Genomic DNA, 24,850 nt, shown 5'->3' with positions numbered 1-24,850 from the left:
ATTCATAAAAGGCCTATCTGCTCACATTCCAGGAACCCATCTGGTATGGAAGGTGAGGTCTATATTCCTCTATATCTGTTGAGATGTTCATTGTGCAAACAAAATGACTTGAGGTTCACCAGGTACCACTTTCACAGACCCCAGCAATGAACCCCAGCAATGATCCCAGGACTGCCTCCACAAGAACTCAGGCCTTGCCCGAGACCCAGGTCTCCCCAAGAACCCAGGCCTTGCTCAAGATCCAGGCCTCCACAAGCTTCCAGGCCTTACCCAAGACCCTTACCTCTGCAAGAATCCAAGCCTTTCCCATGACTCTGACTTTCAGAAGAATCCAGTCATTACCCAAGATTCTAGCACCCAGAAGAGCTTAGGTTCTACTCGAGACAGACGTTTCTTTAAACGTCCATATCTCACCCAGCCCTCTGGTCTCCACAAGAACACACCATTTCTCCAAACTTCTGACATTCAGAGGAGCTCAGGCTTTATGCACGATTCTGGAGTCTATAGGAATCTAGAAAGAAAGCAAGAGACTGTATTCTATAAAAGTCAAGAGCTCTCCCTAAAAACTGGCTTCCATAATAGCCCACACCCTTCTCAACATTCTGGATATGACAAGAGTACAGGTAATGCCCAAGATGCAGGAGTCTCTAGGAGTCCAGACTTTACCCAAGATTCTGGGCCAGAGAAGCGTCCACACCTTGCCTAAGACTCTGGAGTCATCAAGAGCTCAGGCCTTTGCCAGGAATCTGAAGAGCCCAGGCCTTGTGGAAACCCCTCGCCTCCATAAGGGCTCAAGCCTTACCCGAGACTCAGGAGACTACAAGAATCCAGGTCTTACCCAAGATTCTGGAGTCTGCAGGAGCCAAGGCCTTACTCAAGATTCTGACCTCCGTAAGTATCCAGGCTTTACCCAAGCCACTGAAGTCAAAAGGAGATGTGGCCTTACCCAAGATGCTGGAAATTACAGGAGCTCAGAACATACCCATGACCCTAACTTCCACAAGTACTCGGGAATTAATCGCGATGCTGGCCCCCATAAGGGTCCAGCTCTTACTCAAGACTCTGGCTTATCCAAGAGATCAGGCCTCCATAACAACTCATGCCTTATCCCAAACCCTGGCCTCCACAAGAACCATCTGGAACTGACTCTGTCCAAGTTTTGGGCCCACATCAGACCCGAAAGTCATTTATATCTGAGGCAGTTCCTCGAAAGGAGGATGCTGGGCAGCACATACCATGGACTTCTGTCCCACCCAGTCAGAACTCCTGCTCTCCCAGGGCTCAGGTGGCCTACAATGACCTGCAGATCTTCTCAGAAGTACCTGTACTGATTGAGCTCCAATCACCCTCCCGGCGAGCAGGCAGCCAAGACTGGGTGTACTTCAGTTCCTCCAGCCTGCCAGAACTATCGCCAGATGTCTACGCCTCCCAAAACCAGCTGGAAGCCCTACTGTCCTGGGTCAGGCACCCGGCTAGGACATGTGGTCTTTGACGCCCGCCAGAGACAGTTCAGAGCAGGCAGGGACAAGTGCGAAGCTCTGTCTCCCAGGCGCCTTCACCGAGAGACATCCAACAACTCACCAGAGACCATCAAGGAGTGGGGATATCAGTGTGCTCAGAGCAACTTAGAAAAAGAGGGACAGATATGCATGAGGAGTAAAGAGACAAGAGAAGTGTTCTGTGGGTGGTTGAGGACATCCACCCCAGCCCAATTCCACAGGACCTGATGAGGACCTAAAGTATCCCCGCTTTCCCTCCATCGCTGTCTAGCTAAATCCGTTATCCCCAAGGCCCTAGAGCTGCACTGTCAATTACAGTAGCCACTAGCCAAATGCCTGTTGGAATGTAAATTAGTTAAAATTAAGGAAAATTAATTCTGTTAAAAATTAAGTTAAAATGTTAAAAATTCTCTTCCTCAGGGAACAGAATTTCCCTGGCATCCAATTCTGTTCCCTGGTGGTCCAGTTGTTGGGACTTGGCGCTTTGCCTGCTGTGGCTGGGGTTCAATCCCTGGTCGGGGAACTCAGACCCCGCAAGCTTCATGGCTTGGCCAAAAAAAAAAAAAATTCTGTTCCTCAGTGCCATGACCTTCTAAGGGCTCAGTAGGCACATGGAGCTAGTGGCTACTGCACTGGACGGCACAGGTTTAGAACATTTGCATCATCATGGAAAATGCTATTGGAGAGCAGTGCTTTAGAGTTTAGAGCGATTTTGCTTTCCCTGTCACCCACCCCCAGCATCTTAAAGCTCCCCCAGAGCCCAGAGAACTTAGCTCTTTTTAGGGTGGTTCAGAAGCCACCCTCTGGGGAGGAGGTAAGATGTGGGGATGGACACCCAGTGCCTGATTTCCCCAGACTGTGAGAAGAGCCCAGGCTTCAGTTTTCCTCATCTGGTCTCTTGGCTCATGACCAGATGTACGGAAACTTGCCTCCCCCGTTCTGGGCTGTGTTTGGGGCTCTTGGTTACTGAGGGAGAAGACCTCTCTTTGTCAGTGACTAGGAAACCTTGTGTTCTAGGCTTCCCAAATTGAGCGCTGGATATTGAGGGTCCCCTCCTTCATAGGCCTCTAGATATTTCGAGGTGTCTCCACTTAATTTTCTTGCCCATGGACTTAGGCCTAGTTCACTGGGGAGACAGACCCCTAGGAAAAAGGAATGTTAGAATTCCTGGTCCAGTATGCATTGATCTAATCTGTGCGCGTGTCTCTGGTGTCCTATCTTTCTGTCCTATTATTCTGACTCCTAGGTTCATCCTGGACTTAAGCTGTGTCCATGATAGCACTGGTCGCTGAAAGCCATTTCCTTCCCCTGATAATTTTTCATTGCCCTCCCCTAGCCCAGCTGGAGTTTCCTCTGGACTTGATTTTCAGTCCTGATAACTCTTCTGTATACACACATAAACTGCGAGATTCCAAAGTGTTTTTCCTGACACCACTTGTGTGTCTGAGGTGGGCAACACTAATATGTCCCTTCCCTGAGTCAGATGTCCATCCCTGGGTCACTACATGCACACTATCGGTGTGTTCTTGTCTAACGTTACCACCACCGATTCCAAGGAGATACGTCCCAGCTGGAGAGCCCATTTCCAACAGCTCTCTGGCTGAGCTCTGAACTTGGACAAGTCATGTGCAACCTTTCTAGGCTTGCAGTCTGATCTCTAAACTGAAGTTATAATTGCATGCAAGAACCCTTCTAGATTTAAATGACCAGGGCTCCTCTACTCCCAAGTGAGATGTAGAGTCCCCTATTTCTCTGCATTCCCTAGTGTATGTCCCTCATTACTGTTTGCTATTCAGATCCATCCTATTAGGCCTCTGTTCTAACCCCAAGGAGTGTTTGTGCGCTTCACCTGGCCTTGTAAAGACACAGAATAGTTTATCATAAAGACACAGAATAGTTTATCATAAAGACACAGAATAGCTTACCTCCATAGAAACTACAACTTCCATCAGGCACTACTTCAACGGAACAGGAAAGGATGTGGGGGCGTGGCCCCCAACGCCCTGGTAGCTTTGAAGACAAACTACAACTCCCAGGATAGCCGCGAGATCTCTGCAGAGCGAAAGGAGTGACTGAACTCTGACTGGAGGCCGGGCTGGTCCGGCACCACCCCGACAGTCTCCAGAAAGGGGCGTGGTTATAATTTAAGGGCGTGGCCTTACAGGCAGCAGGAAGAAGTTACCTGTTGAATCTTCCTATCCATTCTCTTCCCAGCCTTTGTAGCTAACCCTAAGAGGGAAGCTGCAAACCACTAGCCTCTTCTGAAAAAGAGGTAAGGGGACGTAGACAAGGGGCAGCGAAGGAGGCTATTGCATACCTTAGGAGGGGCCAAACAGCTACTTTCTACCTGCTGAATCAGGTGAACCGTTCCATGGGGGCGGGGACCAGCATATGAGAAAAGGGCAAGGACGGAGGAGGTATTTATTTGTTCTCTTTCAAGACTAAATTTAGGGCCCTTCGTCTGCAGACCCATTGGCGGACCGTGTCTTGGGAACCCTCTTGGCCTCTGGAAGAGCCAAGAACGGGGGCCAGTTTTCCGCAGCAAAAGGTACGGCCCGTCTGGGCTTCCTCCCGTCTGTGTATTTCCTAGCCCCCAAACGACAGAGCCATATGGCTTCCGCGGTCTGGGGGAGTGCTCCCTGGTGGGGCCCACCGCCCCCAGCCCCAGCCCGGCTGCTCACGGACATCGACTTCTGCTCTGGGGCGCAGCTGAAAGAACTAACCCAGCTGATCCAGGAGCTGGGTGTGCAGGCGAGCTGGAGTGAAGGTCCCAAGCCAGGACCAGATCTCCTCCAGGCCAAGGACTTTGTTTTCTCTTTGCTTGCTAAGTAACCCTCCCAGCCTTCGGGAACTTACAGCTCTCAGCTCCGCCTCACCCCGCCCCGGCTCTGGATCACGACTTTATGATCCCTTCTCTTTCCTTAGGTCTCGTTCACCGCCGGGACCCTCGCTTTCCTCCTCAGGCAGAGCTCCTGCTGCTTCGTTGCGGGATTCGCGAGGGCTCCCTGGATCTGGGGCCTGCGCCTCTAGGTCCCTACGCTCGGGGACCTCACTACGACGCCAGCTTCACACTCCTGGTGCCCGTGCTTTCGCTAGATGGCACTGGGCAGGAGCTGCAACCGGACGTGGGATCGTGTTACACATGGCTCTTCCTCCCAGAGCAGCTACGCGGAACCTCGGTCCGGGAGGCATGGCAGGATTGCCTAGGACCCCCACTCCCAGGAGGACGTGATTCGATCCACCCAGCTCGAAGCAAAGAAACTCCCAAGGATCCGCAAATCTCCGTGGACCAGCTACACGTCACTGAGCCTGAGGCACACGAGTCTTTGGAAAACTCACCTAGTAATGTTTCAGTGCCAGAATTGCCTCACCAAACGTAACCGATGTTGGCTTTCCCTCACCACGGAAAAAAACGGATGGTGACGTCACCAAAGCAACCGACGTTAGCCCAGTGCCACAGACGTTGGAGGCTCCGGAGGCATGGCCCACATTGTGCCCCGCCCAGGTGGTGCCTGGTTCTCTGTTTCGCTGGCTGCGGTCACTGAGTCCCCGTTTCCGGTTCCGGGTGCCCCGCGCTTGGTCCACGCAGCCCGCCACGCGGGGCTCACCACCATCCTCCTGGCTACACCCGGGCCCCCGCGCCGCCTCCTGCTTTTCGACTTGATCGCCGTGGTGTCCGTGGCCGGCTGGCCCCAGGGGCCTCGGAGCCACTCGTGGGCCGGCCCGCTGGCCTCGGAGTCGTCTTCCTTCTACCTGGTGCCCGGCGGCGGCGGCGGCGGCGGCACAGAGCGGCCGGACGCCTCCGGCTGGCAGCTCTGCTTCGCCGCCCAAGAGCTGGCGCTCAAGACGCGCATATCCGTTCCCCTGCTGCAAGCGCACGCGGCGGCTCAGGCGCTGCTGCGCCGTCTGGTGGCCAGGACTAGGGTCGCGGCGCCCTACCTCCTGCGGACGTTGCTCTACTGGGCGTGTGAGCGGCTGCCCGCGCCCTGTCTGGCGCGACCCGAGAATGCGGGCGCCTGCTGCCTCGGGCTGCTGGATGAGCTGGGCCGGGTGCTCGAGGCCGGGACGCTGCCCCACTATTTTCTGAGTGGCCAAAAGCTCCGTGGGGGGACGGCGCCGCTTCGCTGCTCGGGGCGTTGGCCCTGCTTCGCAGGGACCCTGCCAGCGCCCTGCGCGCCGCTGTGGAAGAGGCCAAGGCTGCACGCAAGGGGGGCGGCTTAGCCGGCGTGGGAGGCGGGGCCCATTAAAGACGCTGTTCCTACTAACCTGGAATGTGCTTCTGTTGGCCAGCGGGATGTGGAAGGGGCTGCTCTCCCCTCACCTGGGAGACAGGCTGAGCCCTTTGGGCCTGAAGAGCCCGTTCTAGAAGGCCTCCTCGCCGGTTCCTCCGCTTCCTCCCACCCTCCTCCCGCCCCATCCCTGGCACAGGTCGTTCCATTCTGGCCTCTCCACTTTCCAAATCTGTGGCCAGCACCCCGCCCACTCCGGTGCAGCCTCTGGCATCCACCTCCCGCCAGTTGTTATGGTCTTTTCGCTTAGGGGTCAATAGGGATGGGGGTAATATATTTGCTGAAAAAACGTGTAAAGGAGAAAGGTATGGACACCAGGGACTGACCAATTTGTCTCACACAAAAGCAGAGACATTAAGGAGGCCGGATTTCACCCCAGGCTAGACCTCACCACCACCGCTAACTCTTCAGTTATTCCCCCCACCTTCCTCATCCAGTTCTGTCCTCCATCCCGGGCAATAGGGTCCCTTTCTCCATTCTCGGGGCATCCGCCATTCCATCTATCTAAGCCCAACCTCTCCCCCCATCCAGAGTTCCATTCAGTGAAGTCGCCTCCTTGTCCCTCCTCCTCTGAACCCGGAGACATGGGAGACATGCGGCCTTGCCTCGGCTCCGCCTGTCTCTAAGACCGTCGCCACTCCCTGCCTCCAAGGAACCCCGGGGTTCCGCCTGCCCAGCTTCACCTCCCCCTCTTTCCCGGCGTCTCCGCCTCCTGCCCCGCCCCCGGACCGGCTCTCGGGGGAGGGGAAGCCGCTGTCGCGCCGCCGCCTCAGCTTCCCACAGCCGCTACCGCTGCCGCCGCTGCCGCCGCTCCGCTTGGTCCAGCCGCCAGGCCCAGTGCTCACTTCGCCAGACCAGGGCTCTCTGCGGAGACACTCTCACTCCTTCCTGGGGTCCGGGACGTCTAGCTGGGCGTGGGGGGAAGCTCCGCTTGTGGGGTACAGGGAGGGAGGAGCCTGGAACCGGAGCCAGCGCCAGCCGTCCCCGGATCGACAAGAGAGGACAGGTTGAGGGGCGTCGGGGAAGGAAGAGGGGGCGCTATAGGCAGTCCCGGGGAGGACAAGGAAGCCCTGTCGCAGAAAGCTCTGATGCGCTCTGACTTATAGCGCGTCTGTTCACATTTGGGGACCCGTGACAACGTGGGTGCACTCCTCTCTCGGGGGGCTGGTTGGATTGGAGGGCGTGGGATCTAAACAGCACCAGCTGTCCCCGAGGAAATTAGGGGCTGCCAGAAAAAAAGAAAAAGCCAAAAACCTATGCTCCTTATTCCGAGGTGACACGGGGCCCTCCAGACAACCACCTGGTGTAACCACTAGGAAGGGCGGATTTGGAGGTGACTTCAAAAGGAGTGGATGGTAACAAGGTGAGGAAAGGGGCTCAGCAGCTGGAATGCTGTGCCACTAGAAATGGGGGTGACTTGGTAAAAAGCGGTATCGTCCAGAGACAGGGTCTGGGAACCTCTTCTTGCTGATTGGCGACAGTCTGGATATTTCAAGGCATACTTTTTTGGGGATTTCAGTGAAAAAAAGTGGGGGATTCTTCAATTAGAGGGTGGCAAAAGAAAAGACCCCAAGGTTGGGTTCTTCCTAGACACTGGCAGCACCCCAGCAGGGGTGGGGTGAGCTAATATCCCCAAAGCTAAGGACCCACACCCTTAAAATTACAAGAGTGGCTTTGGCAGGAGTGCAGGGCCCGGAAATAGGGTGGAAAGGTGCCTGGGGATATTGGAACCACATCCTGGAAAATTTGAGGGTCTTGGCTTTGGGATAGTGTTAGTGGGGGACAGGGACACTGGAGATCAGAGAAGGGGGAGTTTTCTGCGGGGGGCAAAGGTCGAGGGTGGGGTCAACTGACAGGTACATAGGCTGCTGGGTCTGGCGAAGCTAGCACGAGGCCCAAGGGTGGGAGCTGGTGCCTGGGGTGGGGGTCGTCTAGGGCTTATCCTCAGGTCCCGTGGGTGAGGCGGCGAGTCGGACCGGAGAGTCAACAGCATGTCCTGGTGAGCTAGCGGGCTTCTCCAGGGAGGCCCAGCGCGCTCCAGGAGCCTGCCGGTTTGGGGGTGTCTCCTCCCGTGGTGCCATGGCGGCACGGGCCAGCAGCCTGATCCGGCAGAAGCGGGAGGTCCACGGGCCCGGGGGCAGCCGGCCCGTGTCGGTGCAGCGGCGCGTGTGTCCCCACGGCACCAAGTCCCTTTGCCAGAAGCAGCTCCTCATCCTGCTGTCCAAGGTGCGACTGTGCGGGGGGGCGGCCCGCGCGACCGGACCGCTAACCGGGTGAGTGGCTGGGGCGGGGTCTCCGGGCCGGCGGTCTCTCTGCCTGGGAAGGTGAGGCCAGGGACTCGGAAAAGCGGGGCCCGACTGACAGGGACTGCCCGAAAGTGAAAGGAGGTGGGCCTGGACCACAAACCCTCGGCCAGACGATGCCTCAGTTTCCGTTGTCTCGCGTCCATAACCCCGAGTCTCCTCGCTTTTGAGGGCAAGGGGAAGGCTTGAGGGGCTAAGCCTGGTGCCCCGAAGCCTGGAAGCTCCCGCTCGCCCCCCCCCCAACACAGGAGTCCCCACCCCCACCATCCTCTGACTACGTGCCCTCTCTCTCAATGAGAGATTCTTTCAATGCCGAGCGGAGGGGCCTGGGGGTTCCGGAAGCCTGGGAAGCCCGCCCCCGCCCCGGTTCCCCCGCTCCTCCGAGCCTTGGCTCCGTTCCTCCTCGCCGAGCTTGCCTGGCTCGGTACCAATCTCCCCAGCTCTCCCCCGGATGTCCTTGCAGCTACCTCGCGAGTCCGCCCCTCTGTGCGCCCTTCTCCCGTGACGTGCACTTCAAGAAGGAAGCTGGGCACTCCCCAATGACCGCCTACGCGGCTCAGAAATCGGGCCCCACGGGCTCAGGAGACCCTGTGCCGCGAGGAAGTCAGACACACTACACGGCTGGATACCCGCACGGAGACTGGCGGTCGTACCACCTACGAGGGGGTACCGGGAACTCGGCCGCAAGCGCCAGGCAAAGAGAGTTGTGAAGGTTAGCCTGTGGTCCCCGTCCCGGTGCGACAGGCGGGAAGTCCCTCTGGCCTCGCTCCCGTCCGCTCTCAGCTCCCCTAGGGGGAGACCCTCCCACCCCGCCGCTGGCGTCCTCCTCCCCCCGCCGCCGGCCCTCCGCAGTGGTAGGTCAGCAGCCCACCCTTTGTGTGGGACCCAGCCCCCACATGAGTCAGCCTGCCTCACCAGCTCCCTGGCCCCCTCCCCTATTTCCTTGGTTTGGTACCGAATATCCCCCATCCCAGGCGGGTTACCTGGCTGAAGGGGAGAGGCTGAGCCTCAGGGACGGCTGGGACCCCCGCGAGCCAGCAGACAGACAGACAGACAGATGGGTCAGTGTCAGACAGTCCGGCGCTGGGCCAAGGCGAGGCCCGCGCGAAGCGAGCGGCAGCTGCAGCAGAAGGTGCTGAGTCAGCGTCAGGCCCAGTCCCACCCCCACCCCTGAGGGGGCGCCCCTACCCTGGGGTCACCTTAATGCCCCCCACATTCGCAAACACACTGCCCCTTCAGCAGCTCTGCCTGTCTCCCTCTGTCCTCTGCGTTTCCATATATCTCTCCCCTTCCTCTTCCTTCTTCTCCCCTCCCCCCATTCTGGTTGAGCTGTAGAGTAGGAATTAAGCCTTTAAATAAATTTCAATCAATTAAACTGAAAGCTGGTTAGAGGAGGCAGAAGGGACCCACACCCCAGCTTCCTCTGGAGTCAAAGAGAGGTGGGAGAGAGCTTGCTTAGAGGGTCAGGGAGCTGGGGCCCTGGGACCCTCTTCCTTCCCTCCATCCTCCTTTCTTTCTCTCCTCTGATCCCGCCAAGTGTAGCAATGTTTCTGGGAACAGAGATGTCATGTTCCAAGATGAATGTCTCTCTCTCCAGAGACTCAGCTCAAAGGCATCGTCACCAAACTGTTCTGCCGCCAGCGTTTCTACCTCCAGGCGAATCCCGATGGGAGCATCCAGGGCACCCCAGAGGACACCAGCTCTTTCAGTGAGAGGGGAAGCCAGCTGCTGGGTGGGAAAGGGGAGCACAGGCACAGGAGATGACAGTCCTATTGTGGCTTCAGGTTCTGTTGTTTTCAGTCTGGCTCTTTGACCCCGCAAAGGAAGAAGTAGAACTAGGACCATAATTGAGGGGGGGCTCAGATGGGAATTGGAGGCTTGGGGTACCGCTACCCCTTCTCTCCACCCCCAGCCCACTTCAACCTGATCCCTGTGGGGCTCTGTGTAGTCACCATCCAGAGTGCCAAGCTGGGTCACTACGTGGCCATGAACGCTGAGGGGCTGCTCTACAGCTCGGTGAGACAAGGGGGCAGAGTGGCCTGGAGTCAGGGGACTCCCCTAGCTACAGCCTTCCCAGCTACAGATATTTTGCAACTCAGGGATTCCTCTCCCTCCAGCTCTTGCCGACACCCTGTCCTCACTGCCCGCTCCCAAGCACCTCCTGTAGCCTCCCTCCAATCCCTTCTCCTCCAATAGCCTCCTAAATACCCCCAGGCTCTTTGAATGTCCAACTCTTTCAACCTTTTAGGACCCCTGTGTCTTCTCCAACTTCCTCTAGACCTCATTATTACTCACTTCCCCAGAGTCATTCAGGATGCTGGGGAAGGATTCAGGAACTCCTCCAAGCAGAAATTCCCTCCAGGTGCCCTGGATGGTGAGAGGTTGGGAGTAGAGCAGAGAGAAGTTATCTTCTTATCCCAGGCCCCCAGAAGTCTAGTTCCTGGCCCTCGGGGGGCCACCAGACTCTTCCTCATCCTCCCTTTCTCCCAGTTCCTGTGTGGACTCAGAAGTTGGCTCTGCCAGTCTCAAACATATGGATTATATCCTGCCTTGTTCTTCCCAGGGCTCCCTTCTGTTCAGTGATGTGTCTTTTTGTGTTTCTGTCTGTGTGTGCCTTTCTGGGTCTTTGTCTCCTCAGCCACATTTCACAGCTGAGTGTCGCTTTAAGGAGTGCGTCTTTGAGAATTACTATGTCCTGTACGCCTCTGCTCTCTATCACCAGCGTCGTTCTGGCCGGGCCTGGTACCTGGGCCTGGACAAGGAGGGCCGAGTCATGAAGGGAAATCGAGTCAAGAAGACCAAGGCAGCCGCCCACTTTGTGCCCAAGCTCCTGGAGGGTGAGTATGGACCCCCAGGGAAGAGGTGGACCACATGGGACGGTATTGACCTTGACATGGACATTTAGTGACACACAGCTAAGGGGCTGTAAGTGTTTTAAGAGGACACATGCTATGACAGATCAAGCCAGGAAGGCTTTGGCCTTTGGAGGTTTGGGAAGCTCTCCTTCTGTGGGTTCCCAGAGGAGCAGTGTAGGGGAAGGGAGCCCTTCCGAATGATCACATGTGACAGTTTTTCCAAATGGTTAACTATTACATTACATAGCTTGCTGGTTTTCCAGCCCCCTATAGTAGTTACTTCCCTGCCTGCCACTCAGCCCCAAAGCCAAAACCACACATTTTATTCTTTGGGTAGCACAGCACCCCACTGCTAGGTACTAGTTTCCATATTGGTCAGCTTTCACTACCATAACAACCCCCCCCCCACCTCATCCCCCAAATCGGTGGCTTCTAACAAGAAACATTCCTTTTTGCTCTCAAGTCTGCAGGTCAGTTGCATCTCTGCTTCAACCTGTGGGTCAGCTCCTTGCCCCACGTCTTCCCACTCCTGGGCTCAGGCTAAAGGAACAGCTCTGTTTAGGATATGTCATTCTCCTGGCAGAGGATCCAGGAAAAAGAAACTTGCAATGCTTTTAAAGCTTCTGCTAAGCTATGACACATGTCCTATCTGCTCACATTCTGTTGGCTCAAGGAGGTTACATGGCCAAGCACAAAGCCAATGATGTAGGACAATATATTCTGAATCATTTTAAACAAGAATAGAGTCTCTCACAGATGTCAAGGAGCTCTTGATACATTCTTATATAATCCTTTGTTAGGATGTGGATTGCCATATAGTCTACGATTTGTAGCTTATTTTCTTTTTTCTTTCTTTCTTTCTTTATTTGGCTGCGCCGGTCTTAGTTGCAGCATGCAGGATCTAGTTCCCTGACCAGGGATCGAACCCAGGCCCCCTGCACTGGGAGCGTGGAGTCTTAACCACTGAACCACCAGGGAAGTACCTGTAGCTTATTTTCAAGTTGTCTTTTTAAGAAAGAAAACTCTTAATTGTAATACAGAAAATGTATCATTCTTTTCTTTTAGAGTCAACATTTTTGTATCTTGTTTAAGAAATCTTTCCCTTCCCCAAAGTTCAAAAGATATTTCTATTAAAGTTTTCTATTAAAATTTTCAGGGGCGTATTTTTTTTTAAGAAGATGTTGGGGGTAGGAGTTTATTAATTAATTAATTTATTTTGGCTGTGTTGGGTCTTTGTTTCTGTGTGAGGGCTTTCTCTAGTTGTGGCAAGTGGGGGCCATCTTCACCACGGTGCGCGGGCCTCTCACTGTCGCGGCCTCTCTTGTTGCGGAGCACAGGCTCCAGACGCGCAGGCTCAGTAGTTGTGGCTCACGGGCCTAGTTGCTCCGCGGCACGTGGGATCCTCCCAGACCAGGGCTCGAACCCGTGTCCCCTGCATTAGCAGGCTGACTCTCAACCACTGTGCCACCAGGGAAGCCCCAGGGGCGTATTTTTAACATTTAACCATCTGCAGTTGATTTTTGCATATGGTGTAACGTAAGGATCCAATTTAATCTTCTCTTCCATATGGACTGCCGTTTTTCCAGGCCTAATTTTTGAATTGATGTGACATACAAGCCATATCACGTACCATAGCATCCTACATACGTGGTTCTGTTTATGGACTTTCTTTTTATTGGTCACCTACTTTATCACTGCATTGACCATAATGAGCCATGGTATCTGGTTAAGAAAGGCTCCCCTCTCTTTTTTTGTTTGTTTTTTTGTGTTTCATCCAGGAGTGTTCTGGCTGTTTTCACCCTCTTACTCTTTTATGCCAAGTTTGGAGCCATTTCATCAAGTTACAGGAAAATCTCTGTTGGGTACCAGTCTGTGCTCTTTACACGTGCAGCTCATTGAACCCTCACCACTACCTGATGAAGGTCAGTGTTATTTTCCTCATACTACAGCTGAGATGCACAGAGATGGACTGCTGGCACACAGCTGCAAAGCAGTAGCTCTTCTGCATGTCCCCAGCACCCAGCTCACCCAGGCAGCCCAGTGGGTACACTGATAAGCCTGAGACCACAAAGCCTGGGTCATCTGCGGAGTCACTAGCAGTGCATGCTGTCACTTTGCTGAGGATCCCTGGTGACAGCAGAAACCATGCATGTTTCTAAGTTGACCATCTAATTCATTTCATTCTCATTGACTGAAAAACAAAGCAAAAAACAAACAGGAAACTGACCCCTGGAGATAGTTCATATTGAAAAAGAAGGCAGGCTGGCAGTGGGTCTCCATAATAGAGGGGAAGATGTGTGTGTGTGTGTGTGTGTGTGTGTCTGTGTGTGTGTTGGTATTCACATCAGAGCAAATGACTAGTATCTGGATTGTCTCATCAATTCCATACTTCAGTTCTTGAAAGAGCAGGAGGTAATCTTATTACCAAGAAGATTAAATGACTTTCCAAGTCACTCAAGTTCTCTATCCTCTTAGTTCATGGGAGTAATATTTAAGGCACTTCATTTGCAAGGTTATTTTGAGCAAAATCTATGTAGAGCAAGTGGCCCTCCACACTGGGTCAGCAGCTTCAACATCACTTGGCAGCTTGTTAGAATGCAAATTCCTGGGCCCCACTCCAGTCCTACTGAGTCTTATCACAGGGTGTGAGGCCCAGTAACCTCTGTATCAGCAAGAAACCCCCTCCAGGTGATTCTGGCGCTCCTGAAGGTTGAGGACCTCTGGTGTAGGGCATCCACCACAGCACCCAAAGCGGTCAATTTTCAGTGAATGCTAACAAGTTTGGTCAAAGGTCACAGAGCTAGTTCATGGAAAGCCTAGACCTTACTTGGTCTCTGGCCCTACCGAATAACTTTTTTCACCAACTGGAGTCTTATCTCCAAGGATCAAGAGCTGCAAGGTCAGATATTTGTATTAAATAGATCACCTGAAAATATTCAAGTTTAGGGATTGGAAGAATAACAGAGGTGAGCCTTAGGCCTGTGAAGCACCATGGACAATTCTTAGCTTGTCATTTAAGACTCTTGTAGGTTGAGGCTGGGAGGCTGACCAAGTCCAATGTACACATGGCATTCTTAGAGATGCACATATCTGTGTATACAGCCCCTTGAACATAGGAGTTGCTAAGGGTCCATTATCCGCGAGTGGGTTAAATCTTTACTGCAGTTGTCAGGCTGGCTTACATTGGGTTTTTTATATTACAGATAGCTTTGGGAACAGAAATCTTTATTATAACAACATTAAAGTAAACAAACAAAAAACCAAATCAATAATAGTCATATCTCTCTCAAAGAACTGTTCGTTTCTCACTTTCCATTGTTTAGCTCTTTGTAGACAAATTTTCATCTCATCCCATCCACAGTGAACTCCCAGTTTTGTGCTCTTCTTTTTCACTGACTTTATCATAAATATTTTCTGTGATGTTCCCTAGTCTTCATAATTGTCATTGTGATGTGGCTGGAAAAGATTGCCTCAAACTGAGATAACGGGATTTAATTGTAGTTATTTATCTGGCTACCACTATTTCCTAAGTAACAGTGTTGTGGCTACTTTTCTATAAGTCAAATTTTCTTCTTGTTGATGTTTTTCTTTAGATTAACTTCCTAGAAGTGGAATTACAGCAAAAGAGAGTATAAACACATCTGACTACTGGAGCGATAAGAAAGATGTTTCCAAAAAAAAGCGACCATTTCTTTGTTAGTGGCAATGTATAAAGACATTTGTTTTATAAAAAGTAGTCCTCAGCATTGGGTGTCATTATTCAACTCCTCTCCAACTTTTTTTTTTTTTTTTTGCCAGTTTAGTGAGCATGTAAGTTTACCCTGTTATCGTTGCAATTTTCATTTCTGTAAATCCTATATCCCTTCTTCCAAAGACATCTGGTCAAACGGGCTTCAGAGAGAACTCATTTCAGTTAGGGTGTACGTGTATGTGTGTGCATGCTGTGTAGCTATGGTTCTTTGTATCTGGATACATATAAGAGTCCGAGTATCTTGACCGTCTCTGTGTGTGCATCCGCTTCCATGTTTATGCCTCAAAGAACAGACGTGTTGTGGACTGTATATGTCTGGGGTTCTGCTGCGGACCTTGTTTCTGAGCATGTATTCCTTGGAGTATGCTCATGTGTATGTGTGAATAAATTGTAGCGTGGAATCGTGGAGAAGATGCAAGTAATGAAATCAAACACAGACCACTTGTGGCTTAACACAGTTCTCTCATCTGTACCTTCCCGCATAGCTCTGCTAACATAGGGAACCAATTAATGAATTCCAAATAACAGTGAAATGTTTAGAAGAGTTGGGACGATTTGGAAAAAAGTGGACAGCTCCTACAAGCCTCTAGTTTTCATGCAGAAAATAAATAAAGCTTCAGTGGGCTGGGACTTTGAAAACCATTTATCAAATGAGTGATACTGGGCAGTGATACATACCACCACCAACAACCCCCGCCCATGCCTCCGTGCTCTGTTCTCTGAGTCTAAAATGAAGATCGGAGCAAAGGATGCTTGTGAAAGTTAAATAAGACGATGCTCATAGAAGGTGCTCAGAAGACATGGTCCCCTGTAGGAAAAGGAGTAGAGGGGACCCAAGTCCCAGGCCTAGGGCCCCAGTCTCTTCTCAGACTCTGAAATAGACAATGACGATTCCTAATTGTAAGTGTTGCCAAAGGTCTTCCCAAAATACCTTAACCAGAGCTAAAAATCTTACATGTCATTGCTAAATACATGTAGTTTGGAGGTAGACCACACTCTTCAAACCATGGGGTTTATGATGAAAAGATAGTCAAAGGTCCTCATGGGGTAGAGGGAGCTGGAAATCACTGACACAAATCTGTAGATTTCAAACTTCTAAAAAAAACCAATAGAACCACCCACCCCCAACCCTGTCAACACACACACACACTTTTATCCAAACAACTTTTATGGGGAACCCCAAGCTATGGCAGGGGGCAGGGGCAGAGGCAGAGGATAGGTGGGCCTGCCTACTCCTCTCTGGAATCTGACGAGGGGCTCCTGTGGCACGTCCACACACCATGGAGACCCCCAGGTGAAAACCATGCCTCTAGATAACCCCAGAGTCCCGGCCAGCACTGCGACTCTCTAAGGCTAAACCGCAGTTTCCAAGCAGTAACAGACCGGCTAATGTTTTCTGAGAGCTTCCTATACTCCAGGTTCTGTGCTTAGCTCCTGACACATGCTATCTTATTTTGGCCTCACATGTTCTCCAGGAGGAAGACCCTAGTAGTAAGTACTCTTAGGATCCCCATTCTCAGCTGAGAAAGATAAGGCCCGATGCAAGGATACTGGGCATTATAAGAAAAGTGTCCAAGTTCATTCAGCTTGAACATCATGGAGCCAAGAAGCAAACCTAGATAGTCTGGGTCTCGAATCTGGGTTCTTAACGCAGCCTGTAAAGCCTCCCAGTTTTGAGGGTTAAGTAGCATCTTTGTGAGTTAAAGTTCCCAATTCCCCATCAATTGACATTGTAACACCATTTTTAGTTTTGTGGTTTTTTTTGTTTGCTTGTTTTGTTTTCTTTTGCTTTGTTTTTAAGAAGAGGTATGGGAGTGACCCTCAATTCACCTCAATCTCTTATCTAAAACCCTCTGTGATCAGGCCAAAAGAGTAGAGCTCAGAGTTACTGTCTAACTTGAGGATCAAGCCATTGACTTTGACAGCAACCATGGCTGCTGGGAAGATTGTTCCTGCAAGTATTTTTTGATGACAGGACAAGGTGGGAACGGAAACAGAAAGTAGCATCTGATACCTCTCAGGGCTTTAAAACCCGCCTTATTGGACTCCCCTGGTGGCACAGTGGTTAAGAATCCGCCTGCCAATGTAGGGGACATGGGTTCGAGCCCTGGTCCGGGAAGATCCCACATGCTGCGGAGCAACTAAGCCCGTGCACCACAACTACTGAGCCTATGCTCTAGAGCCCGCGAGCCAAAACTGCTGAGCCCACGTGCTGCAACTACTGAAGCCCATGCGCCTAGAGCCCATGCTCTGCAACGAGAGAAGCCACCGCAATAAGAAGCCCACGCAACACAACGAAGTGTAGACCCCGCTCGCATGCAGCAATGAAGACCCAACGCAGCCCAAAATCAATCAATCAAAAAAAAAAAAAAAACCGCCTTATTTACCAGGCACTACACTCCAGTGACGTAGACAGGATTATCCCCATTTCATGATGGCAAAACTGAAGCTCAGAGAAAATCTGCTGGAGATCCCCTAGGTCAGAAGCGTCAGAGCCTGGATTTGAACCCAGCACTCTCTGACCTTCCATCACTCTACACGAGACCTTGGGGAGAGTGGGTCCTTGCCCTTCTTCAGAGCCTTCCTCAAAGCCTTCCTTCTTTGCCTGCTTCCACCATAGCCCTTGTCACCAGCCATGCCAATACTTGTTGCCACTTCTGCCTCTTTTACTACCCAGAGAGCCTTGGTGGTAGAGTGTGAGTACACACAGGGCCCTCTGTGAAGGTCTGCTAGGGAATGAACAGCCCAGTTCAAGTAACCCAGACCTCCGAGGAGATGAGAACCACCCCTCTACGAAGGAAGGATCTTAGATTACAGGAAAGTACCACTGGACAGCCCAGCACCACTGGACTCCAAGCACTGAGAACCCCTCCGGCCCCTGGAAATTCACACTTCCTCCCTCCCACACATGGTGGCCTTCTTTGGTCTCTGGGAAATCCCAGGGCAACTTTTGACTTCTAAGTGGGTGCCCAGGAGCCACATTTTCCCCCAAAGTTGAGTGTGTGATGGGGTATTCAAATTCTCCCAGCAAGAAGGACTCTTGTCTGTCTTTCCCTCTGCTTCAGGACCAAATATCGCACAGGACAGTGTGTTTAAGAACCTGGGATCTGGAGTCCACCAGACATGGGTTTGAGTCATGGCTCTGCCTAGCTCTGCGATTTGGGGTAAATTAACCTCATTAACCTCCCTGAGCCTCCAAGAGGAAACAGTTAGTAACTAACCGTGACCGCACAGTGATGTTTTGAGACTCAAATAAGATAATGCACAGAAAATGCTTAGCACAGGGCCTGGTTCAGAGCAGGTGCTCAAAAGGAGTGGAGTCTTGAAATTGAGCCCTGCCCTCTCTCAGAGGCTCTGAGCGGCTGGTAAAGGAGGAGCCGGTGGTCAGAGTGGAGCAGGGAGAAGCTCACCTGTGGGAAGGGGGGATGGGGACAGGAAGGGGAGCCCAACGCTGAGTCAGTGGGAGCTGCGGAGGGCACAGTGACTCAGACAGATGTTCTCACTCAAAGAACCTGCCCCAATATTAACCACAGGAAGCAGATAGGAGTTCAGGCAGTAGGGCCTTTCCATGGTAGAAACCCACGGGCAGTGTGCTAGGGAGGTGGAAAGGGGACACCAGGGTGGGCAGGGAGGGGAGAAGATTAAACTTCAGGCTGTAAAACAGAGAGGGAGACACAGGGCACAGTCTCTCCCACAGCCCCTCGGAGCGAGGTCCAGGAAGATGAAAAGGGCAAGCTGCCTGGGACCAGGAAGAAGCCGGCTCCAACTTCAGTAGAACACCCTCTTTCCTGTAATCTAAGATCCTTCCTTCGTGGGCTGAGACCGGAGAACCTTAGCTGAAGCCTAGAAAGAGAAGAAAGGAACTCGGGTTGACTGAGCCCCTACCCTGCGCCCAGGGCCAGAACTTTATAATGAGCTTTATCTCTAGATGCCTCTCTTGTGTCCACACAACCCAACACTGCAGGGCAGCACCCCCGTTGCATATCTAGGGGCCCAGGTGAGAGAGACGGCACCAGCTAGACGTGGCAAAGCGGGGCTTCAAACCCAGACCTATATGGCTCTCTCAAACCTGTGCTTTTCCTTTCAGAAAGGCAGCACCATTCTTCAGCACTGAAGCTGTCGGTCCTGGGTTCAAGTTGACACTTCTGTCAACCACTAGATATGTTAACTCGGATCAGTCACTCATCTCTCTGGACCTCAGTTTCCCTGGCTATAAACCAAAGAGAGTAGTGGTACCCACTGTGTAGGGTGTGGTGAGGATTGAAGGAGCTCAAGCCAAGCCTGGTACAGAGTCAGTGCTCCATTTATGTCGACTGTGGAGCTTGTGTCCTTCTCCAATAAAGCCACTCCCTGGGAGAGTGGAAGAAAGCACGGCTGCCCCCACCCCATGTAGGCTGCAAAGGAGAGAGCCCTGGGCTTGGGGGCTAAGGACATGATTTCAGAGCCCAGCCCTACATGTTACCTGGGGTGTTACCTTGGACAAGTCACTGGACGTCTCTGAACTTCAGTGTCCTCACCTCTAGAATGAGGATAGTGAGGCTACCAACTGTGCAGGGTAATGGTGTCACGCCGGGTAGGTGACAGCCCCTAGCACGGTCCAGAGGAGAGCAGAGACCAGGAGGCAGGGTCTGGAATTGCCCTGTGGTGGAGACTGATGAACTGTGGGCAGTAAGAAAGAGAGGGGAAGGGGCGTGGAGGAAGGTTCAGATACCCAAAAAGATCCAAACCCTACTGCCAAACCAAGGTGGGCATTTCCCAGCCACAGAGAGAGATTATGATATTCATGGAGCAAAGATGGATGGGAACATTACAGGACTGGGATCTTTACCCTTTTCTGTCATCTTCTGCTGAAGGTGGCCACCAAGAAACTTACTGTCCACAGAGACCTTCCCGCTGTGTAACCCAGGGGAAGTTGCTCACCCACTCTGTCCCTTCTCTTTTTGGTGTCTGCACTAGGAGAATGATGTTCACAAAGCTCCTGACTGGGAGGGATGAGAATGAGGAGGAATAAACTACTGGAAAGGAAAGAAGTAGAAGACCTTAGCAAAGAACCCCTCCCCACCCCCGCCAGGGCATTCAGTGGTATCTCCCTTCCTTCGCTCCCTGGCTGGGAGATGGGGGCCTGAGGACGTCACAGGAAGGTGTGGCAGAGGAGGACCAAGCCACAGAGACCAAAATTAGCAACAAGTTGGGGCAGGGAAACCCTGTGTGGGTGCAACTCTGAGGGAGGCAAAGCTCCAGCAGGGGAAGGTGGGTGTGGACTGCTGTTCCCTCCCAACTTCCACGGGGTCAAAGTGGAACCAGCATGGGCTGGGGCTGGGGGGCGGGCCGGGGGAGTAGGGCATGAAAGATCCGGGATCATATTCCAGCTGTGTCTGTGTGAGATCGTCTATTTGACAAGGGTGTACTGAATACTCTTTATACCCAAGGCACTATTCTAAAAGCTAGACAAGGGTATGACAGGAAGAAGCCCAAGGACCTGACCTCAGGGAACTTCAAGTAGAAGAGAGATGCAAGGCAAAACCTGACCATGGTCCAAGGGCGAGACCAGTGAAATGCCATGAGGAGTTCAGAGGACAGAGCTGGGAAGGGAGAGAGATCCAGGTCAACCATCTGAGCCAGAGCTATGAGCATCACAGTTGGAAAGGACCTTAGAGGTTTTCTGATTCAAACGTCTCAGTTTCCAGATTAGGAAACTGAGACCCGGGGAAAGGGAATTCTTTGCATGAAGTCATGAAACGTACTGGCATCAGCAGAGCCAGCTGAGGACCTAGGTATCCTGACTCCTCAGGCCCATCCCCAGCACTATCATGGTTCCATTTACACCCCTGACCAAGGCTGACAGGTGATCTAGCAAACGGAGCTCAGGTAGTCCAGGACAAATCCATTGTCAGAACCATAAGAACACAACATACTCAACCATGGCCTTCAGCTTCAGGTAAGATTCAATGCAGCTGCACAAAGAAACCCAAAACATTCCGAGCTTTTGTACCCTAGTTTTTAATCTCTCAGGTGAAAGTCTGGAGGCCTGAGGTCCAGGCTATAAGAGAGCTCTGATCCACAAGGTTGCCAGGGACCCAGGCTCACTCCAGCACCCTCTTTCCATCCCTAAGTTGCGGCCTTGGTCCTACAGCCTCGAGTGAGGGTACCTGCACTCCCGGCAGCAGGGCAGGATGAAGAAGAGGGGGCAGACCTTGTCTTTTAACAAGGGTTCCTGGAGGCTGTCACATGACACATCACTTTACAGCCTCCAGTGGGAGGCTGGAAAATAATTTTTATTCTGGGTGGCCATAAGCCCAGCTAAAAGTTCTGTGACAATGGAAAAAGGGGAAAATGGATAGTTGCCTTTTGTTTTCACTCCTAAGTTCATTTTCTGGGCCATGCACCTTCAGCCTCTCCTTCCCCAGGTCCTAAACACCCTGGATGGAGCCCTCCCTTGTTGCTTTGCCTTATCAACAGCTTGGGCTATAATCACCCTCCCTCCCCCAGCCCCACTCCCGCACCTTCCCCAGCTCAGCTGCTGTTGCCTGCTTCTCTGGTGAGCCAGGGGGCCACGTGGAGGTGGACAGAGGCAATGCTGGATGGATTAGGAGGCCCGGCATCCGAGTTATAATTCTGACTTAGCTCATCACTTATTCTACGATCTTCTTCTAATTATACCCCCTCTCTGGACTAAGAGAGAGAGTGCATTTCAGATCCAGAGGAGGACAAAATGAAAATTAAAGGGAAAACATCACCCAATTTACCCTACCGAGAACCCTGTCCATAGACCCAGAGATGTGTGTATCATCTTTTGAGCACTCGGGAAAGGTTTGATAATGGCAAAAGACTGGAAACAATCCTTTAAGTGGGAGCTGGTTAAGCACGTATACCTTTACACAATAGAATGTTCTGGAACTTATAAGAAGGCTGAGACCACTTTATGTGCGCTTATATGAAACAATAACCAAAAATACAGTAAGTACTAAGAGCCAGAGACAGAACAGCATGCATAGCAGGAAACCATTTGTGTGAAACCATATGCACTCAGAGTTACATACTCCCTTGTCTGTGTGTAAAATTCCTCTGGAAGGATACTCCAGAAGCTGTCTCTAAGGAGAGGAACTCATGACTGGAGAAGACAAAGAGAGGCTTACTTTTTACCCTAAGGGCTTCTTACATTTTACACCACGAAGCTAAGAAAGAGAAAGGAAACATTTCATGATAAGTATTTAATCTTGGGCTCAGAGAGTTTTCTTCTCTAGACCTTAACTTTTAGAAAAGGTGAGAACGCTTGATAAAGCAGCTGAGGCCCCACCTGGTTCAGCTCTGTCCATGATCATTGTCACGGCTGCCCTCAAATCCACCAGAATCCATGACCCTCCTCCCTTTTGATGCGGCTCCTGTGAGGAAGAGACTGCAGATGCTGGGGAGGAGGGGAGAACGTGAAAAGGAGGCTCTGGGTCTTGCCAAGCTGAGCTCTTTCTCCCAGAGATGCACCCTTCTGCTCCTCTTATGGAGGGAAGAAGATTGGTCAGGATGCACATATCCCAAGGGACAGAAATCGCTAAACTGAACTTGCTAAAACTGCCCAACTAGTTTAATGGCTCATATAACCCAGGGAAAGAATTGGATTTGGGGACACTGGATCAGGAGCCTCCCCTACTGTCAGAACTCTCCATCCAGCCCATCTAAGTTTTTTCTAATGCGGTCTTGATTCTTTCTTCCATTAGGTAAGATCCTTCCAACTATGGAGATGTAACCACCAGCAGCTCTGGGCTCACAGCCAATAGCTCAGCTACCTGGAAAAAAGGGATCACTTTCTCCCACATCCTGATAGAAAACCCCCAGGGCATGGAGGCCTGGTGACAGTCATTGACCTAGCAAGAGTCACAGGTCCACGTGTGCACTAATCAGCGCACCGAGAGAACCATGGCCCTCCATCATTCCCAGCTCAAGTATCACCTCCTCTGAGAAGCCTCCCCAGATCCTTCCATTAAGCTCTCATTGCACGAGTATCTCTCTTTTACAGCACTCATCTGAGCTCCGCTTCTGCATGTTTGCGCAATTATTCAGTTAGTATATGTCCCCCCACAGACACTAAATAGAAGCTCCACAAGGGGAAGAACTGCTATAGTTTTGCCATCGCTGTATCCATAGCACTTGGCACACGGACTGGCACATAGTGGCAGGTAGTGGAAATAGTGCGTTCCAAAGCAGAACAATAAGAAACTGAACCTGAACCATAAGGCTATCCAGGGGAGAAGAATTCCAGGTGGAAAAACTAGTCAGTGCAAAGGTCCTGAGGCAGAAACATGTCTAGAAGAACAACAAGGAGTCAGTGTGCCTGGAGTGGGCGAGGAGAAGTTCAGTGTTAAGCCTAGGGAAGAAACAGCAACCAGATCTCTACAGAGACTGGGAAGCCATTGCAAGACCTTTGACTTTAACTCGGAGTAAGTCAGAGGTTTTAAGCAAAGAATTGACATGATCTAAATTGTGTTTTAACAGGAGTCCCCCTGCTGCTTTACGGGGCAAGGACAGAACAAGGATCCAGTTAGAAAGCATTGCATAAGCCAGATGAGAGATTATAATACCATGAGCCAACATGTAGAGGGGACGGTAACTGTTGTCAGGGTTGGATATGTTTTGAAGTTAGAGATAAAAGGATTTGCAGATGGATTGGATGTTGGTTGTCAGAGGAATAGAGGATTCAAGGATTTTTAGCTGAACAACTGGAAAAATGAACTTATCATTAACTGAAATAAGCAAGAATATTATGCTTGCACTGCATCTTCGACATCCCAGAGAAAATATCAAGCCCCATATACAAGTAGATGGAGGTACCTGGAGCTCACGGGCAATGATGTTTGGGAGTCATTAGGTTTAACTATATGAAGGTACTGATATTCAATCCCTGGGACCCATAAAACGGTGACTTCTTATGCATCAGCCTAGAGATGGTTGTTAAAACCATCGTATTGGATCCGATCACCGAGGATTGGATGTAGGCAAAGAGGAGGCAAGGTTCATTGACTGATCCCTGGCATTCTCTATGGTTAGAATGTCAGGAAGGTTAACAGAAGCCAGGAAAGAACACTAAGAAGGAAGGGAGGGGTGGTGGTGAAGGAGGAACAATAGGAAACCAGGAGACTATGGTCTCCTGGAAGCCAAAAAAAGGAAGCATTTCAGGAAGGAAGGGGTGATCAACCGAGTCAAATGCTTTTGAGGATTCAAGGAGAATAACTGACAACTAGCTTCATCATTGGTCCCTGGGGACCTTGACAAGCCTTACTACAATGGATTCAAGAGAGGATGGAAGAAAAGAATTGAAGACAGTGAGTATAGACAACTATTTACAGAGCCTACTTTTCTCTTAATGCCTGAAAGGGCTGCTGTATTTGAGGACTGGCAAAGGACTGAGAATAGAATATTCGTAATCATACTACATAGAGGGAAATTCAGACACAATTTCCAATCCTCCCCACTAACAGTTAGTGGACCCCTTAGCTAGGAAAAGAATTTCCATGTGTAGAGCCTACCTGGATCCCTATTCTGTATCACCCAGGACCTGCTTAACTTGACCGAACTGGTCTCATTCCACACCGGTCTGAGCTGGGAAGGTCACTTCCACGTATCAACATGTTTAATATTAATTATAGAGATTTATCTGTCTCTCAGTGTGCAATTGTTCAAAGTGCTGACTTTAAGCAGAGTTCTTATTAATTATTTTCTCAAGAGAGTTGCTGTCTCCAGTAGCCTTGCAAAACATCTGCAATTACCTGGAAAGACTTCTCTGTGTAGCTGCACTATAGCTCCCTCTGGGAGCTTATTAATATTGCCAAGGCATGAGCTCAGGCCTTCAGACTTCAAGAACCATGCCCTTTCCACTGTGAAACACTGCTTTTTGAGCCATTTTTTGAGATCTTTGGGGAAGTAATACCTGCAATGTAATTGATATGTTTACCTATAGCTTACTCTGCGCTCCAACCCTGCCTGCCCCTGGGGTCTTCAAATAAATCACCGCAGCTAGAAAGGCAGAATGGAATTTTTACAACCGCAGTAAAGAACAATTATTTAAATCATCCCATCTTGAAAGAACCAGGAACTCAATCACCCCAGACAGATGTGGGCCATAAAAATCTGTTAGATCCTAAGATCTACCACCCCAAATACT

At 51.2% G+C, this 24,850-nt stretch overlaps 1 protein-coding gene and 2 pseudogenes across 1 annotated transcript; all 3 read left to right on the top strand.

The window, feature by feature from the left end:
* Positions 1–3,706: 3,706 nt before the first annotated feature.
* LOC132594301 (transmembrane protein 102-like) lies at positions 3,707–6,051 on the top strand (annotated as a pseudogene).
* LOC138842475 (collagen alpha-1(I) chain-like) lies at positions 6,051–8,808 on the top strand (annotated as a pseudogene).
* LOC115850534 (fibroblast growth factor 11-like) lies at positions 8,701–14,682 on the top strand. The gene is made up of 6 exons (XM_060291155.1): positions 8,701–8,803; positions 9,634–9,799; positions 10,004–10,107; positions 10,730–10,928; positions 11,832–12,868; positions 14,540–14,682. Exons 2-5 carry the CDS (start codon positions 9,673–9,675, stop codon positions 11,849–11,851), a joined length of 450 nt encoding a protein of 149 aa, XP_060147138.1. The 5' UTR covers positions 8,701–8,803; positions 9,634–9,672; the 3' UTR covers positions 11,852–12,868; positions 14,540–14,682.
* The last annotated feature ends 10,168 nt before the right edge of the window (positions 14,683–24,850 follow it).

This window comes from Globicephala melas, chromosome 20 (genome assembly GCF_963455315.2).
Source record: "Globicephala melas chromosome 20, mGloMel1.2, whole genome shotgun sequence".
In the NCBI taxonomy this organism is placed as follows: domain Eukaryota; kingdom Metazoa; phylum Chordata; class Mammalia; order Artiodactyla; family Delphinidae; genus Globicephala; species Globicephala melas.
This window is presented reverse-complemented; position numbering and strand designations above follow the sequence as displayed.